Source organism: Rana temporaria, chromosome 1, assembly GCF_905171775.1.
Source record: "Rana temporaria chromosome 1, aRanTem1.1, whole genome shotgun sequence".
Classification (NCBI taxonomy): domain Eukaryota; kingdom Metazoa; phylum Chordata; class Amphibia; order Anura; family Ranidae; genus Rana; species Rana temporaria.
In genome coordinates, this window is record NC_053489.1 from 5,481,900 (window position 1) to 5,503,247 (window position 21,348).

At 41.6% G+C, this 21,348-nt stretch overlaps 1 protein-coding gene across 2 annotated transcripts in view; it reads left to right on the forward strand.

The window, feature by feature from the left end:
- The window catches only part of LOC120922844 (NACHT, LRR and PYD domains-containing protein 12-like), a 233,827-nt gene extending 224,284 nt beyond the window's left edge, over window positions 1-9,543 (forward strand). For both annotated transcript variants that reach the window (XM_040334845.1, XM_040334901.1), the window contains 2 exons: window positions 1,242-1,365; window positions 7,811-9,543. In XM_040334845.1, the coding sequence (XP_040190779.1) occupies window positions 1,242-1,365; window positions 7,811-8,703 (1,017 nt within the window). In that variant the 3' untranslated portion in view covers window positions 8,704-9,543. The remainder of the gene's footprint in view (window positions 1-1,241; window positions 1,366-7,810) is intronic.
- Window positions 9,544-21,348: the final 11,805 nt, after the last annotated feature.

Here is a 21,348-nt window from a genome sequence, read left to right on the forward strand (position 1 = left end):
AAGGATGGAGAGATGGCAAATTTATTCTTCTCCTCAGTCTTCACAGGGGGACTTCAGTAACCAAAACTGCAATGTTTATCCTCATGACACATCACAGGAAGCCCCCTCATGGCTAACAGAGGACAGAATTAGAAATAGTCTTGAAAAATGTAATATTACTAAGTCACCAGGACCCGATGGCTTGCATCCGAGGGTCCTTAAGGAACTCAGTCAAGTAATTGCCAAACCAATGTTCCTATTTTTATGAATAGTCTACTGACTGGAATGGTATTAGCTGATTGGAGAAAAGTCAATGTCGCGGCAATATTTTAAAAAAGAGCCAAAATACATCCCTGGGAATTACAGACCAGTTAGCCTAACATCAATTGAATGCAAGCTCTAGGAGGGGATTAAAAGGGACTATATACAAGATTTTAGTAATGACAACAGTATCATTATTAGTAATCAGCATGGATTCATAAAGAATCGTTCTTGCCAAGCCAATCTATTTACCGTCTATGAGGAGGTGAGCTGCCATCTAGAAAAAGGAAGGCCCGTAGACGTGGTATATCTGGATTTTGCAAAAACATTTGATACAGTTCCCCATAGACATTTACCGTACAAAGTAAGGTCCATTGGCATGGAGAAGTCAGCCCAATTCCCCAGGAACCCAAACCCCTCCTTTCTACACCAGCTCCTCAGCCACGTGTTTGCTTCCCTAATCTCCCTCTGCCTTTCTGGTGTGGCTCGAAGTACCGGTAGTAATTCTGAGAATACTACCTTGGAAGTCCTTTTCCTCAATTTAGCTCCTAAGTCCCTAAAATAGCTATTTAGGACACTCCATCTCCTTCTGACTTTGTCATTGGTGCCAACGTGCACCATGGCAGCTGGGGTTTCCCCACCCCCTCTCAGTAATCGTTGTGTAAGGTCTTTGTGACAGATTGCCCTCTCTATCCTTCTAAGAATTTTCACTTTGGATTTTTAAAGCAGAGTTTATACTGTACTGATAGTTTTATTGTTGTAACCTTTCTAATGAAAGCATTCTGCTAGTACTCCTAGATGTCTATTTCTGTCTTCTGGATCAGAACATATTCTGTGGTATCCAGACTAATGAAGGGCCACCTTCTGGAATGTTCCACGTGTTTCCACCAAGGTGTACTGTACATGCTGCATCATTGTAAACATCAGAAGCTCGGCTTCCCTACACTATTATATCTGTACTTTTACTCTTGAATAGATCATATAGCTCTATATTATCTCAGGTCCCAAGAGGTCAATGCTCCGAGGAATGTCTTCCGGGGTTCAGAAAATCTGTAAGAGAAGGATATCACCCATGTTGTTATAATTGTGCGCCGTGTTCAGAAGGAGAAATATCAAACCAATCTGGTAAGCTTTATGTTTCATTTAAAGGGGTTGTAAAGCTTTGCTGTATTTTCCTCTTAAAGCATCCTATACATTAAGGTGAAACAACACCTTGCAGTCACCGCCCCCCCGAGCCCCCGGTTTACTTACCTGAGCACCGAATCTCTGTTGTCGCGATCCTGTGTTGCTTTCCCCCAGACCTTGTCTGCTCTTCATTGGATGATTGATAGCAGCGCAGCCATTGGCTCCTGATGCTGTCAATTTAATCAATGACACGGCACTCCGGGGGGGAGACTATGGCCGCCGACTGTATCACACATGAGCATGCCCGCAAGGAGACCCCCTCAGGAGAGAGCTTCTCAGAGGGGGTTAGCTCTTTCGGGGAGGAGCCGCAAGAGCCTCTGTGGGACCCCAGAAGAGGACAATCAGGGCCACTCTGTGAAAAATGAACTGCACAGTGGAGGTAGGTATGATATGTGTGTTTGTTTTTTTAAACCCTGAACCTTTAGTGTCCCTTTAAGAATAAATTCTGATATTGAATTAGAAAATGAAAACATTTAAAGTCCTTTAAAGTGATTCTTTACACACTTTACACTTTGCAGGCCGAACATCTCCCTAAATTTGAGAACTGGGGCCCAAAACTGAACTGCATATTCCAGATGAGGTCTTACTAATGATTTGTACGGATGATGTCTCTCTCTCTGGAGTCCATCCCTCTCTTATACAAGAAAGGACTTTGCTCGCCTTTGAAACCGCAGCTTGGCATTGCATGTTATTATTGAGCTTATGATCTACCAAAACCCCCAGATCCTTCTCCACTACAGATCCCCCCAGATCCTTCTCCACTACGGATCCCCCCAGTTGTACTCCTCCTAGTATGTATGATGCATATTCTTAGCCCCCAAGTGCAGAACTTTACATTTATCAACATTAAACCTCATCTGCCACATAGTCGCCCAATCAGACAGAGCACTGAGGTCGGCTTGTAAATTGGAGACATCCTGTAAGGACGTTATTCCCCTGCGTAGCTTGGTGTCATCTGCAAAGACAGAAATGTTACTTTTGATCTCAGACCCGATATCATTTATAAAGATATTAAAAAGTAAGGGTCCCAGCACTGAACCTTGGAGTACACCACTGATAACCTTCGACCATTCAGAGTAAGAATCATTAACCACGACTCTCTGAATTCTGTCTTTTAGCAAGTTTTCTATCCATTTACAAACTGATATTTCCAAGCCTGTAGACTTTACCTTACACATGAGCCGTGTGTGCGGATCTGTATTCAACGATTTTGCAAAATCCAAGTATACCACGTCCACAGCCACCCCTCTGTCGAATTATACCACGTTCACTGCCACCCCTCTGTCCAAGTGTACCACATCCACTGCCACCCCTCTGTCCAAGTATACCACGTCCACTGCCACCCTTCTGTCCAAGTATACCACGTCCACCGCCACCCCTCTGTCCAAGTATACCACGTCCACCGCCACCCCTCTGTCCCAGTATACCGCGTCCACCGCTACCCCTCTGTCCAAGTAAACCACATCCACCGCCACCCCTCTGTCCAAGTATACCACATCCACTGCCACCCCTCTGTCCAAGTATACCACGTCCACTGCCACCCTTCTGTCCAAGTATACCACGTCCACCGCCACCCTTCTGTCCAAGTATACCACGTCCACCGCCACCCCTCTGTCCAAGTATACCACGTCTACTGCCACCCCTCTGTCCAAGGTTTTACTTACTTCTCCATAAAAAGACATCAGGTTTGTCTGACAACTTCTGTCTTTCATGGATCCATGTTGTCTGTTGCTTAAAGTGGAAGTAAACCCTTCAATTTCATAGTTACAAAAACAGTTAACATTCCCGGCATGCCGGAAATGCTAGCTGTCACATTTGTTTGTGCTCTCAACCAAACTGCCAAACCATCCAATGGCTGGTTTCATAACAGGTCACATGTACAGCATTATCGCAGTTGGAGATTAAACGGAGGTCAAGATGGCCGCTTCCTTTGCTGAAAACGATAGGAGGGTTTACTTCCACTTTAAATAGTTTTTCTTCCAGCAAGAACTCATCTATGTGTCTTTTATTTATCTCTCCAGTATCTTCCCAACTATAGAAGTTAAACTAACAGGTCTATAGTTTCTTGGTAAAAACTTTGTTCCCTTTTTAGATATGGGAACCACATTGGCCCTGTGCCAACACAGTGGTACTATTCCCGTCATTAATGAGTCCCTTATAATTAGATACAATGGCTTTGGAATTACAGAGCTCAATTCTTTTAGGATCCGTGGGTGGATGCCAGTAGGCCCAGGTGCTTTATCCACCTTTATTCTGTCTAAATATTTCTGGACCATATCACTTTTGAGCCATTGTGGATAATTTGGGGTTGTGTCACTACCACCCCCATTATGGACATGAGCTCCCCCATGCTCCTTTCTATACACAGAGCTGAAGAAAGCATTTAATACATTAGCCTTCTCTTTGTCCCCAATCACCCACTCTAAATTATTTTGTAAAGGGCCTACGTGCTCAGACCTGACATTTTTACTATTAATATATTTTAATAATTTTTGGGCGTTTGTCCTACTATCTTTTGCAATCTGTCATTCGTTTTGAGTTTTTGCATCCTTGATTTCCTTTTTACATATTCTGTTATATTTTTTGTAACATTTAAATGACACTAGTGTTCCTTCATTTTTATATTTTTTTAAAAAGCTCTTTTCTTATTATTTATAGTTTTTTTAACTTTGGCCGTGAGCCACATAGATTTTATTTTTAGCCTTTTAAACTTATTGCCCACGGGAATATACTTTGCAGTGAGTTCATAAACGGTCTTTTTGAAGAATTCCCATTTATTTTCTGTGTTTATCGATGCCAATATTCTCTCCCAGTCTAAGACCTGGAGAGCAGCCCTCATCCTTGGAAAATGTGCTTTCTTAAAATTAAGTGTTTTTATCTTTCCCGTATGTGGTTTTTGCTTACAGCGAACATCCAATGAAATCATGTTATGATAACCAGGTGTTCCTTTATCTGAACATTAGTAATAAGATCTGCATGGTTTGAGATTACCAGGTGCAACAGAGCATCATTCCTACAAAAAACATTGGGTTGATATGGCGCACTCTGGATATAAGTAAAGTGAACTCCTGCGCTGTCTAGGGTGGGGGAAGCAAGGGAAAGTGAAAACTGGCTGGGATACTGCTGCAAATATAAGAGAGGTCTACCTCAATGAGACAAAGAGTGATATATAAAACAAGTGAAAATATTTGCGCTGTAAAAATAATATACACAATGGGTTTAAATATGCATGCATATACAAGCATGCGCACATATATGCATCAAGTGACAATCAAATAATAAGTGACAGTGTTGAACACTGTTCAACATTGTCACTTATTATTTGATTGTCACTTTCACGTTTGATTTTTCCATTCACTATATGCATATATGTGTGCATGCTTGTATATGCATGCATATTTAAACCCATTGTGTATATTATTTTTACAGCGCAAATATTTTCACTTGTTTTATATAGCACTCTGGATATAGCTGTCTAAAAAGAACAATAAAATATATAAGTGGAAAGTGGATGGGCAGGAAGGGAGTTAAAATCACTATGAGTCCATATATGATATATATATCATGTAAGGAGGTGTAAAGGAAAGTTGCTGAGTTAGTAGATGGCTGCCAGTCCAAAAAGCTAGAAGAGGCTCTAAGAACAAACAAGAAGAAAGAGAGTGGCACCCTCTAAGTGCAGCATATTTAAAACATCTTTAATATGAAGGGATTAAAAACACTCACATATAGAGTAGAGATAATTAGACATGTCAAGGGTTAAATGTGTTTCATCCGCTTTAGTCCTGGTGAAGTGTGTACATCACGGGCTGATGGTGGAGATCTGGGTCCTGTAGCAGTTCTGTCTGCACTGAATGTGTACAGCGCTGGCTGGCGGCTGGGACGGTGATCGTGGAGGTTCTGTGATGTAATGATGTCATCACTTCCGGGATTCAGGCTGGCGGGCGGCGCTTCACGATCGGGACAGAGTCTACCAGCCATAAACAAGCTCCAACAATACTGAACCCTGTCCTGTCCTGTCCTGCTAGCAGAGTTACCCAGTGCACCATGAAAGAAAGGTAATGTCCCTGTCCATGCCTGCTGCTCGCCCTGTCCAACGAGGCCAAGACATGGCCTTCCACATGCCGGTACATAGCCGGAATGGACTTTCGTGAAAAGAAATGGCGTTTGGGAACCTGCCACTGATTCACAAATTCACAAAATAGGGCAGAGTCTACCAGCTGAAAAGGCAGCAGTTGCAGTGCTAGCAATTTGGCCAAGCTAGCATTCAGACGCTAAGCATGTGGATGGCTGGGACCAAATTTCTTTTGACGATTTAGCAACTGGGGTAGGGAAATTTGCCTGCTAAAATCAGATGGTGGTGTACCACTAGAAGATTGGCCGCAAGTACTTGGGACACCTATTGCTATATCTTCATTGCTCTCAGTGCAGGTTTCTGAGATGACTGGACGTATGGTGGGGTTGGAGATCCCAGATGAGGAGCAAGGAGAAGTCCGACTTGTTCTTTGATGTGGGTCTTTCAAGTGCTGTTGCCAATGGACTGCATGGGAGGTCGTCATATGTCTGGTCAAGCATGTGGTGCCCAAAAGGCTGCTGTTTTGGCCACGCTTGATCTGCTTAAGACATAGCTTGCAAACAGCTATGGTGCGATCTGCTGCACACATCTCAAAAAAGCCCACACCAAATAACTTTTCAAAATCAGCGGGGAGTCAGCAGCACCCTGTACCTGCTTAGCTCTGCAGTGTGATGCAATAGGATGGCTGCCCCCTGGAGGGCATCCTGCCTTGTTGGAGATGTGCCTCCTCCTTCTCCTCTCTTCTATCAGACACCCAAGTAGAGTCAGTGACCTTATCACCCCCTCCCTGCTCATCACTGGAGCAAACTTGGCAGTATGCTGCAACTGGGGGAACATGACTGCCAGTTTCAGGTCCTTCAAATTGCTGTGCATCCTCCAGCAACATGTACCGACACTGCGGTCGAATAGTTTGGGGACTCCTCCGTGCCTGATGGTGGGGCAACAGAAGTAGTGACTGTGGACAAGGAGCCGGTGGAATAGGCCGCTTTGGCAGCTGCATTGGAAGGCAAACTACTCTGAGACTGGGTGACAGAGGATGAGGAGGGTGAGGACGGCTTTGTTATCCACTCCACAAACTCTTCTGCAAGTTGTGGCTCAATAACACAGCCAGCAGCAGAAAAATAGGACAAGTGTGCCCCATGGCCACGTGCAGAGGATGTACCATATCCACAACCAGCACTGTTGACTGTAGACACAGAGCCTGCTTGCCCTCTTTTAGTGGCCTGTGAGTGTCTGCCTCTCCTTGGTGGCCTTCCAGACATGATGAAAAATGTTGTTTTGCAACACCACACTACACTGTATTAGATACTGTGTACACCACCAGAAAAGTGCACTACAGCTGCACTGTATTGTGTACACCACCAGAAAAGTAGTAGAAAAAGTACACCAGGAATGCACTGCAGTCAGATATAGGCTACACTGGATGCAGAGTATATATATATATATATATATATATATATATATATATTAGACTGGCTGTATATACGTACTGTATATGAAATACACTGCAGCTAACTGAAATAACCTACCGCTTAATCTAAATCACACTCTCTCCGTTCACACCAACAACACACTACACAGGGCCACCGTGCAGGCAGCATTACATAGTGTGGGGCGTGGACTTAGTCCCCCTGAGCCATGATTATGGCTCTCTTAGCAGAGGGCACTGGGATTGGCCAAAGCATGCAGGTCATGGCGCATGCTTTGGCTAATCATCATACAGCAATGCACTGCGATCTCTCAGTGCATTATGGGGCGTTCCACGGCACTAGAGTCCCCATAATGTTCTTTTTTCGGCTAACGGGTGAACACCCGATGTTCGAATCAAACTTATGTTCGACCCGAACCTCAAACTTATCCCTAGTATATTTTTTCTAAAACTGTGTGATAGATTACTATAATTAAGTATTTTTCCCTTTAAGTCTAGTACACACGGGCTGAATATCGGGTGACATTTGTCCAATATGTAAGGCAGCCAACCCAACATAAGCTGGCTGCCGATCTACCCCCCGATCAGCGCTCTCAATCAATAGATGAGAGTGCTGACCGGAGTGTTGTGGCAGGGGGCCATCCCCCTGTCAGAACACCAAAGCTCAGTGGGGGAGATCACTGTACTAACATTATTTTGTAGCTCTCCAGTTTTTATTTGTTAAACCGAGGGGGTTGAATGGAAAAAAAAATCAGTGTTAGGCTTAAATCTCCCCCAATGCACTAAGGGAAATCCTATTGCTAGTTGTGAGACAACACAAGACAATTCATTTCCTCAGAAGCTCTGACCCGATGCTCATTATGTTTGTATTGTTCTTCCTGCAGACAGTGAAAACTGCATGAAATGTCCTGATGAAGAATGGCCAAATGAGAAGAAGGATCGGTGTGTTCCAAGAGTGGTGGAATTTCTCTCCTACACTGATGATCCCATTGTTGGAGTATTTTCAGCTGTCTCCATCCTCTGTTGTCTTCTGACTGGTTTAATATTGGTGATATTTATACATTACCAGGACACCCCCATTGTTAAAGCCAATAACCGGGACCTGAGCTATCTTCTCCTGGTCTCCATCATGCTGAGCTTCCTCTGTGTCTTCTTGTTCCTCGGCCATCCAGTAGATGTGACCTGCATGCTGCGTGTCACCTCTTTTGGTGTCATCTTCTCAGTTGCCGTCTCTTCTCTACTTGCCAAAAGTATCATGGTGTGTATTGCTTTTAAATCCACCAAACCTGGGAGCCCCTGGAGGAAATGGATGGGAGCCAAATTGTCCAATTCTATCATTTGTATCTTCTCATTGGTTCAACTCATAATCTGTATCACTTGGTTGTCTATTTCTCCCCCCTTCCAGGATTGGGACATTCACTCTTATCAGGGGAAGATCATCATTCAGTGTAATGAGGGTTCAGTTATCGGCTTCTACTCTGTCCTGGGATATATGGGACTTCTGGCAGCTGTGAGCTTCATTATCGCTTTTGTAGCCAGGACATTACCGGACAGTTTTAATGAGGCCAAGTACATCACCTTCAGCATGCTGGTGTTCTGCAGTGTCTGGATTGCCATGATCCCGGCCTATCTGAGCACCCGAGGGAAATACATGGTGGCTGTGGAGGTTTTTGCTATAATGGCCTCAAGTTCTGGACTTCTTGGCTGTATATTTTTCCCAAAATGTTACATAATTCTGTTCAGACCTGACCAGAATACAAAAACAGCAATCCACTAATATGTTTGAACACTGGGTTACCAGTAGTCATAACATTATCTCTATTATTGTTAATTTTAGTATTTTGCTATGTAATTTTAGTATTGAGAATGAACATTGTTATATATGAACATTTAATACTTACCTCTCTGATGGATGGTGAGTTTAATGTCTGCTCTGGACACCACTGGGATCAAACACTTTGGGTTGGTTGGAAACCTTGTCCCCTGCGGGGTGTAGTGGTTCCTCCTACCAGCTGTTACATCATTACAGAACAATATAATCACTCAGTGAGGAGGAACCACAGTGACCAGAGGAGGACAAAGTATCCAAATCATCCTAAAGTGTCAGATACCAGAGACACCATCACTCTTCAAGAGAGGGAAGATTTCACTCACCACCTTCCCCGAAGATAAATATTAAACATGTTCTTTTATCAGCTGATTGTGATGTATTTTTAGTGTCAGGGTCACTTTATTATATTGTATGTAGATGTATCCGGATATATTAATAAATGCATTTTATTGGTGTATTCAAAAATTATATTTAATATTAGTTAAAGTTGATGACATCATGTCCTCAGCAATTCACATGTTAAGAGATAAGTTGAGTACATTTGAAAGGATATTAACTTTCTCGGACCTAATAAACAAAAAAATATCCTTGTATATATTTCTTTGTATATATTTCTTTGTAAACTTCTACCACAAGGAAGTATTTGGCTTCCCCATACAATGCTGCGGAGACAACACTCCAACCCCACACTTTGCCAGATCCTGAGATGAAAACCTCCAAAGCTAAAAACAGGTTCCAGGTGCTCATTGATCAATCATAGGATTTATTCTGAAGAAGACATTAAGGCCCCATACACTCGAGAGAATTTATCCGCGGATACGGTCCAGCGGACCGTTTCCACGGATAAATCCTCTCAAAGATTTCCGCAGATTTCGATGCGATGGAGTGTACACACCATCGCATTGAAATCCGCGCGGAAATCCTCTGGCGATGACGTGTCGCGCCGTCGCCGCGATTATGACGCGGCGACGGCGCGACGCTGTCATATAAGGAATTCCACGCATGCGTCAAATCATTACGACGCGTGCGGGGAATCCCTTTGGACGGATGGATCCGGTAAGTCTGTACAGACGAGCGGATCCATCCGTTGGAATGGATTCCAGCAGATGGATTTGTTGTGCATGTCAGCAAATATCCGATCTGCTGGAATCCATCCCAGAGGAGATTTCTCCGCGGAAACAGATCCGCTGGCGTGTACACACCATAGAATCTATCCGCAGAAACCCATTTGCTGGGATTTATCTGCGGATGGATTCTATCGTGTGTATGGGGCCTAAACATGTGTTTTGAAATGAATGTTCTTACCCATAAGGGCCCCAATCATTTCCTATAAGTATTACAATTATACACAGCACTGCATAAAAAAATAAAAAATTAAAATTATATATATATATATATATATATATATATATATATATATATATATATATATATATATATATATATATGTAAATAAACCCCCAAAACATTATACAGTATATTATTCATCAATATTCCTCAAATAAATATAATCACTCTTACACAAACAATAATAAATATTAAATGTGTGAATAATATAGTGCCAAACAGTGTAAGATGAATAAATAGATCTCCAATGATATAACATACACAATCTCATCCCACAATAAAAGTACCAAAGAATGTGAAAAATGATGAAATTCCCTTTAATGATGTACAACATGTGAAGATCAATTCCCCCAATACTAAGTGTAATAAATCTCCTCCTCAGTGACATGGAAGGAGATCCTTTATGTTCTTCAATCCCTTCAGGAATCCCCCCAATCCGTCATCCACTCCCCTTATAAGTCTGACCTCTTCAATGGATAAGTTGGTCATAGAGCGCTTGTTGTATATAAAAAATCATCCGGAACTCGGATCCACATAGACAAATGCAGTCAGTCACACAGGAAACAAAATCACACTTTTCTATAGAGAAGTCTTGTTGCAAAAAAATCAGTTCAGCATAAAAGAGAAGTCCTATCATCATCAAATAATAATCAATATACCTGAAAAGAAATGCAAACATCAAAATCTCCTCTCCTGGAACAAGAGTCAGAAGAAAGGGAAGCAATGTAATACAAATATTGATGTGTTGCCTGGCAGAGGTGATGACTACAAGGAATATCACAAGGTGAGAGTAGAGAGAGGGGCATCTCTAATGGGTTACAAAGACCATTTCTGAAGGCCAGAGAGAACCAGATTCAAATGGATGAAGTGAATAGTGGCCCCTCTGTGCTATCTATACATTGGAGAGGATGGGAGCCACAAAAAGGACTGAGGAACCGAGTCTAAGTACCCCCCCCCCCCATCTTCACCAGAGACCCCGCAAAAGGCAGAAACGTCACCTTTGATATTAGTGAGAGTCAAACGTCGGTCCAGACCCAGTCATTTCCCACCAACCATCATTGTTTTGTCATGTATTTTTAACATTTATTTTTATTTATTTATTCATTTTATTTTTTACATTATTTTTGCTGTTTCCCTGCAAAGCTGTTCTTGTCCTGATCAAGCAAACCATGGCAGGGAAGGCGAGGCTACAACTAAAATACTTTCCTGTCATCATATCTTTGTATTAGAGAGGGTGAACAACGTACCATTGGATGGAGGTGACCAGTATGTGGCTGAGGTTCTAGGCTGCCCCTTGCTGTACATGTCATGTGAGGGAAAATACCTTAATGTGATGACCATTGAGGAGTTCCCTATCAGTCAGTAGTTGAAGACAGATATCGGTCCTTACAATTTTTATTGGGTGTAAAGATCTAAGCACACCGGCAGGACACATAAGAAAATGTTCCCCAGCACTGCAATCCAAAGATCTCAGTCATGTTGATGGAACCCGACCACTTCCATCTCATATAAACTTTACCATCATAACATTACCTGCAAAGATTATTTTTATGTAATCACAAGTCTCCATGGAAATAGTATCTGGTGACACTGATATAAAGTCCTTGTTTGGACACTTTGAATTATGGGGGTGACAATGTTCTGCCCACAATTCCTGCCTGTAAATCCCCCGGTTACATGATTCCCCAAAGAGTCTTCACTGATGTACATTGTCCAGGAATCTTCCATTGTTGTCATTTCATGTGAATCTTCACCCCAAAGACAAATCACCTGAAAAGGAGGATTCAAAATAAATCATTTGCTGAAAAAAAGACAAATACTTACCTGAGCCCCGACTTCCAATGTTTCCAAGAGGAGGGGGTGACATTACCGGGCCTCACTGCTGCCCCCTGGGGTATCTGGACCCCTGAAATCCAGTGAGAATATCCCCTACAAGGGTCCTCTTGTCCCCCCCATAATCCTCTATGATGTAATCTTGTACAGACAGAGCTCTCTCTATATTACATGTATATACTGTACAGGGGCGGAGCTACAGCTGTGCTCATAAGTCTACACACCCCCGGCAGAATTTGTAAGACGTGAAGGATTTTTTAGGAAAACACATTTATTTTATTTGTAATGTGATTAGAATTAAACAATCAGACATCCCAGAATAGCACAATCCTCATCAGTGCCGGAATTGTCAGACAGAAGTCTTTATTATCATAATGCACTTCCTGACCTTTGAACTCAGGTCACATGACTTACAAGGCCAATAAGGAAGGTTTTGGATGGCCCCGCCCCCTCTATAATAGGGTGAGGTCACAGTGGCCATAGTGACATGTGATTTATCTGTGATAGGGAAGATATAAAGTGCACAGGGAGAGATTAGTGGAGGGATTGTAGGGATCGGCGGCTCTGATAAAGTAGATGGAATCCCTTCCTGAATGTCATAGAGGTAATGAGGAAGAATTTATGAAATGATAAGATAATTATTAATTGTATCTTTTCTTATTATAATATGTCTATGTAATGTAAGACTGACGTGTCATTAGGAAAACCTTTTACCCAACTCCATGTCATTTCATGTCTTGTCTGATAAAGTTGTAATGGGATTGAACTTTGTAATATCAGGTGATGTTTGTCAGTGGAAAGTGTTATCCTTTGTCATGTGACCTTTGTCATGTGACCGTGTATTACCTATTCTGGAAATCACCATCTCCATCTTATGAGAATTAATTCACTCAAGGTTCACCTCTAATGATTAGGACATCAAAAGAGATTTCATTCCATAAAATAGTACAGAATGAGATTCCTTGTGATGTCATCACTGCACACCACCTGACCATTTCCTGACCAATCACATCACACCTCCATAATATAGAAATACAACATTCATCCTACAAATGTGCGCCATTTCTTCTACAATATCACCTTCATCACTTTTACTGAAGATTAGTTACCCCCCTAAACATTCTATATTGTGTGATAGCAGAGACCCCGGAGAATAAAATGTTGGTAGTTGTATGTCACTTTATGTTTTTAATAAAACGGTTTATCCAATACATATTATAAAAACACAGTTAATTCGATCTTAGTGCACACAGATGAAATACATTCCCCAATTGTTAATAAAATATAAAATATGAGATTGTGTTCAGTAAATACCCAACATGTCACTATATAACATTTTCTGTGTCCCTGAAATTAGACATGTGCACTGCTGAAAAAAATTGTAGTTTCATTTCATTTGTTTTTCCGGAGATTCTAAAATTCCAAAAATTCCTAAATTAGAAAATTCGGAAATCAAGAAACATGGAAAATGAGAAAATTCATAAATTTGAAAATGTGGATATCGTAAATCCGTACATTTGGAAATGAGAAAATCAAGAATTAATGAAAAAATGCGCTTTGAAAAAAAATTGAAAATTCATAAATTCAGAATTCGGAAATCCATAAATTTGAAAATTTGGAAATTTTAAATTCGTAAATTTGAAAATTTGGGGTTCGGACAATTGGTAAATTTTGTAAAACTTGAACATTCAGAATCCATAAATTGGTAAATGTAAAAATTTGTAGAAAATTTGTAAATTCGGAATTAGAAAATTTAAAAATTAGGAAAATTTAAAATCCGAAAATTTAAAAATAAGAATGAAAAATTAGAAAATTAGGAAGAACGAAAATCCAAAAACCTATAAATTTGAAATAATTAACTAACTAATAATAACTATTAAATTACAGGTATTGGAATTTCCTTTCAAATTTGGCTGTTAGCGAATGTAACAAATACAAATTTATCCAAAGTTACAAATTAGCCGAGATAAAGAATGCTGTATCTAAACAAAATCATAAATAACAATAATAATAATACATTTATATTATTATTTATTATTATTAATTTGTTACTTTCCATTTGTTTAGATACGGCACTCATTATTACGGATAATTCGTAACTTCAGATAAATTTGTTTTTGTTAGATTCACTAACAACCACATTTTAAAAGAACATTTTGATACCTATAACTTAATAGTTAGTAATAGTTAAGTTATTATTACTAGGTTAGTTCTTTATATAATTATTTCAGATTTTCAAATTGTCAGGTTTTTGAATTTTCAGATTATCATTCTTATTTTAAAATTTCCGAATTTCTGAATTCCAGATTTTTTGATTTACGAATTTTTAATTCCCGAATTTTCGAATTTCAGAAATTAATATTACATCAATTTAAATCTGAATTTGACCTGTAAACATATTTGTGAAATAAAGACATAGGGGCAGATTCACGTAGAGCCACGTAAAATTGTGCGGGCGTAACGTATCTGATTTACGTTCCCCTCCACAACTTACATGGGCAAGTGCTGTATTCTCAAAGCACTTGCTCCGTAAGTTGCGGCGGCGTAGCGTAAATCGGCCGGCGTAAGCCCGCCTAATTCAAATTTGGATCAGGGGGGCGTTTTTTATGCAAAACTATTGTGACCCGACGTGATTGACATTTTTTCGGAACGGCGCATGTGCCGTCCGTTGAATTTCCCAGTGTGCATTGCTCCAAAGTACGCCGCAAGGACGTCATTGGTTTCGACGTGAACGTAAATGACGTCCAGCCCCATTCACGGACGACTTACGCAAACGACGTAACTTTTTCAAATTTCAACACGGGAACGACGGCCATACTTAACATTGGCTGCGCCTCATATAGCAGGGGCAACTTTACACCGGGACAAGCCTAACGTAAACGTCGTAACTTTACTGCGTCGGCCTCACGTCTGTTTGTGAATTTGCGTATCTAGCTAATTTGCATACTTGACACGGAATTCAACGGAAGCGCCACCTAGCGGTCAAAAAAAAATGCAGTTAAGATCCGACGGCGTAAGAGACTTACGCCGGTCAGATGTAATGGATATCTATGCGTAACTGATTCAAAGAATCAGGCGCATAGATACGACGGCGCAACTCAGAGATACGACGGCGTATCTGGGGATACGCCGTCGTATCTCGGTTGTGAATCTAGCCCTGTGTGTGTTATTACATTATTGATTTGACCAACTTAAAATTTGGCGTTTCAAATTGAAAACAAATCTGTAAATTTGAATAAATTTGATAAAACACATAAAACAAATTCTGAATATGAATCCCAAATATGAATTTAACAAAACAAAATAACTAGATTAACAAATTGAAACAAAAGGAAATTAAACACAATTGTTATCATCTCTACCTGAAACAAGCACAAGATTTATTACTCATTGTCCATAATTTACACTTTACAAGTCTTTATTTCTCCTTGTCAATATATCTTTATTGAACAGTATTAAAGACAAGTGTACATTTGGGAACAGTAATAATAAAATTAAATGGTATTGAACAGAAAGTATTTCCGTATCTAGCCTGTGTACAAATAATAACGTAAGTAAATTCGATAGAGGTGGCCCTATAATTAGCCTTTCCCTCCACTTATGGCATAAGAATTAAACAAAATGATAATCAGGAGCATAGAGGTGTTAAACCTGTCTATACTAAAAACTAATAACAGTCCAGGAATTGTGGCTAAGTGCTACTGGCCCTAGGATCTATAGCATACTTTGCTTCTTCTAAGGCTTCCTGACTACAAATTTACTAAGTTACTTCATGACTATCCTTATACATCTAATTAGTATGGTAAAGATGGGTGCTTAAAGCGGTAGTTCACCCTCCTTTCCATCATTATAGCATTAAATTTGGCATCGTAGCGCGAGCTACGGTATGCCGGTCTTAAATTTTTAATCCCCGTACTCACTGTGCTATCTCTCATTGAAGAATCCGACTCCCGCGGGGAATGGGCGTGCCTATGGAGAGGGAGGATGATTGACGGCCGGCTCTGGCACGTCACGCTCCCCGAAGACAGCCGGAGTAGGTCTCGGTTCTTCACGGCGCCTGCGCACAGGCTATGCGCAGGCGCCGTGAATAGCCAAGCCTATTTCGGCTATTTCCGGAGAAGCGTGACGTGCCAGGGCCGGCCGTCAATCACCTTCTCTCACCATAGGAACGCCCATTCCCCGGAATCTTCAATGAGCCATAGCACAGTGAGTACGGGGATAAAAAATGTAAGACCGGCATACCGTAGCTCGCGCTACGATGCCGAATGTAATGGTCTAATAAAAAAAAAACATTTTTTTTTTTTAACAGGGTGAACCCCCGCTTTAAGGGAAAAAAAGAAAGAAAATCGGTCTTGGGTGAGTAGAAGAAGATGTGAGGGAAATGGAAAAAGGAAGTAAAAAGGAAGAGAAAAAAAAAAAAAAAAAAAAAAAAAAAAAAAAAGGGGGGGGGGGGGGGGAAAGAGGGGTCTGCGGGGTCAGAACAGGAGTCTACCAACCTTGTGCATATCAATGAGCCGGACACCAACTAGATGACTGGGCTACCATGACTTGAGTACTTCTCCATTAAATGTGTTTTGTGTTACATAATCCAGCCAGGGCTTCCATACGCTTTCAAATCTGGTGATTGTGTCAGCTTCAATAGCAGACATCTTGGCATATACCATAGCAACGTTCATTCTGTTAATAACTTCATTCAAGTGTAAGTTTGGAGATTTCCAGGCTTTCGCTATAGTCTGTTTAGCTGCCGTTAGAAGCTGGTTTGTCAAAGTAAAGTGAACGTGCGGGACATTAACCGGTTTTAGGTTAAGTAAGGCCGTTTTTGGGTCCATGGGGATCGTTTTATTTGTGAGTACATTAATTATTTTAAATATCTCTGACCAGAATTTCTGAACTATCGGGCACAACCACCAGGTATGAAAGTAAGTCCCCCTATTTGCGCAATCTCTGAAGCATAATTCTGAGTAGTTACTCGAGAATTTGGCTACCCTAGAAGGGACCAAGTACCACCTGGAAAGTACCTTAAAGTTTGTTTCTGCCGCTAGAACGTTAATCGACATTGTTTTGGTATTGTTCCATATTTGACCCCATTCCTCCGAACTCAGCTCCTCTCCCAAATCTTCTTCCCATTTATGGACATATGGTATTTTGTTATTGCTAGAGTTCGAGAGCAGAAGGAGGTACAATGTGGATATAACTTTTCTAGCGTGCGGGTCATTATTGCATATGGTTTCAAAAGCAGATAGTCGGTTGTTGACTATTGTCGTACATGCTGTGGGTTGGAAGAAATTCTTTATCTGTAGATATCGAAAGATTTCCTTGGGGGGTATTCCATACAATTTGTTCAAGGATGGGAAGGGGATTATTGTTGTCGAGTCGAAGAACCTATATTTCTGTGTACAATCTCGATCCACCCATTCTGTAAAGGATTTAGGGGAGACCCAGGCTGGGTAAAAAGCAGGGTTTTTGATGAAAGACAGCAGGGGGGTTAAAGGGGACATCAGGAGATGTTTATTTTTTACTTTGTCCCATAGGGATAATGTGTGTTTTGTGATGGGATTATTTATGTGTTTCCGTTGTTTTGGGGTGACCCATAACAAATTCGAGGTTGAGATGGGATCACTTTCTATTGCTTCAATTGACACCCAGATCGGTGCTTCTTGCTTGGCGTGATATTTAGTCAGAATAGCTAATTGCGCGGCTTGATAGTATTTTGCAAAATTGGGGAAACCAAGCCCCCCGGCTGTCTTTGGGAGGTGTAAGATTTGTGGTTTGATCCTAGGTTTGGAGGGCCCCCAGACAAAGGAGGAAACTCGTCTTTGGACAATCCGCAGGAAATGTGCAGGTACTGGTATAGGAAGCACTCTAAAGAGGTACAGGAGTTTGGGTAAAATGGTCATTTTTATGGCTGAGACTCTTCCAAACCAAGAAAGAGGGAGTTGTGTCCAGGATTTCATTAAGTTTGTCAGCTGCTTCAGGAGAGCTGGATAATTACAGCTATAAAGATTTGAGACGTCAGCGGTCAAGTGTACTCCCAGGTACGGGATGCTTTTGACTGGCCATTCGAATGGGAGGCCCACTTTGGCGGCCGATAGTTCTGTATGAGAAAGGGAGATGTTGAGTGCTAGGCATTTTTTGGGATTTATTGCCAAACCAGAGATTGACGCGAATTGATGCAGGATTGGGAGTAAGTTGTGCCCCGAGACTTGAGGAGAGGAAAGAAACAACAAAATATCATCAGCGTAAAGGCATAACTTATGCTTTACTCCCCCTAATTCAATACCAAGCACCTTGGGGTCAAGTCTTATCTTTTGGGCTAGGGGCTCAATCAGAAGGGCAAACAGTAACGGGGATAACGGGCAACCCTGTCTGGTCCCCCTTTGGATATCAAACATTTCCGACTTGTAGCCTGCATATTTCACATATGCTTTCGGGTTTCGATAAAGTTGCAGAACCCAGCTTATAAAGTTGGGGCCGAAGCCCCATTTTTTCAGTGCAAATTCCATATACGCCCATGAGACTGAGTCAAATGCCTGTCTGACATCCAAAGAGAGAAAACAGGCAGGGATCTTCCTTTTTTTAGCTATACATGCCAACAGGCTTGCTCTCCTGATGTTATCGCCTGCTTGCCTGCTGGGCATGAAGCATACTTGGTCCCGGTGAATCAAGGATCCTATTGTTTTGTTTAGCCTATTGGCCAATATTTTACCGAGTAACTTCACGTCTGTGTTTAGCATGGATATCGGACGGTAGTTGTCACATAGGGTTGAGTCAGAGTGTGGCTTGGGTATCATGCAGATAGTGGCTGTGAGGGACTCCTGCCTAAAGGATTTCTGGCTCAATAAATCATTGAAGGCCACCACCATCATTGGGGAAAGTTGATTACTAAACGTTCTATAGTATCTCGCGGTGAATCCATCTGGGCCCGGACGTTTATTTAATTTTAGCTCTTTAATGGCGCACATGACATCTTCTTGCGTGATTGGTGCATCCAACAAATTTTTGTGTGATTCATTTAGTCGAGGCAATTGCAAATTGGTAAAAAAGGCATCCGCTTCCCTTTCGCTAAAAGAGTTTGATTCTGTGTACAGTTTTTTAAGATGTGTGCAAAATTTTTGCACAATTTTGACTGGGTTACTAGAGAAGTTGCCATTTGTTGTTTTAAGATGTATCGGTTTATAGTTTTTATTGATGGAATTGAGCGATCTCGCAAGAAGAGTGCCTGATTTATTGGCTTTATTATAGAAAGAGTGTTTGCGCCTAAGTATCATCTTATCAGCCGTGTCCGTAAGAAATAGGTCTAATTCCGTTCGTGCTTTGTCCAGCCGGGCTTTTGTCACGGGTGTGTGACTGTGTTGGAAGGCCATGAAGGCTGTCTCATGTTCTTTCTCTAATTTGTGGAATAATTGTTTCCGCTCCCTTTTAAGGATCCCCATTTGCCTTTGTATTTTCCCCCGTAGCACTGGTTTGTGTGCCTTCCAGAGCGTAAGCGAGGAGACATCGGGTGATGTATTAAGTGTTATATACTCGTCTAAATCTTGTTCTATTATTGTCCTATAGGAGGGATGTTTAAGAATAATGTCAGGTAAATACCATGTCGGGTCTTGTTTTTTGGGGATCATAGAGGATAGGACAGTGAGGACTGCATTATGGTCGGACCACGGAATTGGAATGATGCTTGAGTCCAGGACTTCTGGCAGCATGCCAATCGACAGAAATATATGGTCTATGCGGCTAGACGATTTATGGGGGTTCGAGTAATAGGTATAACCACGTTTGGTGGGGTTTGTTTCCCTCCATGAATCCGCTAAATTATATTTTGCCAGTAGGCTGGAAAGGTTCCATTTATTCTGGTGGGACGGGGAAAAGGGCGTTTTGTCAAGAAAAGGGAGGAGAACTTGATTAGAGTGTCCACAGATGAAGATGGACCCAAATTTATGTGCGTTTACTACTTGCAGGAGATGCGACATAAATGGTAGGGGATTTAAATTAGGTGCATAGTATGAGACTACTGTTATTGCGTTGTCCAATAAATGACCAGTTAGGATGAGATATCGGCCCTCGGGGTCTATGATTTCTGATTTAATAGTGAATGGCGTAGATCTGTGAAATGCTATAAGGGTACCTCTTTTTTTGGATTGGGCTGATGCAGTGTAAACCTGTGGGTAGGAGGCGTGGAAGAACTTAGGGGTCGTATTAGGGGTGAAATGTGTCTCCTGTAAACATAAAATGTGCGCTTTCTTGGTTTGGAAGTATCTGAAAGCTTTAACTCGTTTCTGCGGTATGTTTAAGCCCTGCACGTTCAAGGTTAATACATTTAGGGGAGCCATGGTAGCCTAACCATCATGTGCTTCTTACCTTGGTGTCCTGCGCATCGACATCCCGAACTGAGCCCCGCAGACTGGGGAGGGGGAGGAAGGGGGGGGTAACTGAGAACGATAGCCTTCAAAGAAAAAGACAAAACGTTATAAATGAAGAAAACAATGCACAAATCAACAAACAACGTGCATACAAATCTGGCCCGTGATTGGGGAGGGAGAACCCGATCAGGGGAAAAGGGGGTCCACGTCTGATCCTCGCAGGTGGTTGCGGAGACCAGAGGGGAACCAATGGTGGCGCAAGTGGGTTCGGTGCCCTGGAGACCCGCTGCCTAAAACATTTTTGCAAGTATCCCGAGAGGATACTATGTATAAAGAACTATAAATATATACAAGTAGTTAGCTAGGTGAGATAACCTGTCAGGGGAAGATGTCCAGCTTTTAGGAAGGAGGGGGAGTGGATGCTGTGACATTCTTCCTTGTGGGCATTAAACGCTATGGGGATCCCTCCATTCTGCTTAATATTAAGGGTTATCGTGGGACTGTCTGATCCCAGGCAACACAGAGGGTAGTTGACTAATGGTAATAGTGGACTGGATGATAGTTGATATAGGAAGCTCTGAGGAAAATTAGATAAAGTAAGAGGAAAGTGAGAAAAGAGATATGTAAGGTGGGATTCAATCTGTATACTATGCTTACTAGCCCTCTGAAGGGGAGAAGCAGTGAGATAGACCTACATTGAAGGGATTAGGAGCATCTATTGCTTTTGATGGCGACATGTATGGCCTTAGATCTTATGGCATATATGTGATATGTGGAAAGAGAAGAGAGAAAGAAAGATAGAGAAAGTAAATACATTTAAATGACAGAGTCCAGAGCTGCTGCTCTATTCAAATGGTACATCTGCAGAAAGGATTCAAGTCGGTGTGCCATGTAGGTAAGTAAATGCATAAGCTCTTAGGTATCAGTCCATCGTGTCTTCTTGATCCTGCTGTTGTTCCACGAATCTGCCACACTTATGCAGCTGTTGAATACCGTTGCCCTGGTTTTGTTGCGGTGAGCTATCGCGTGGGGAGTTAGATGCCGATCTTCTTCG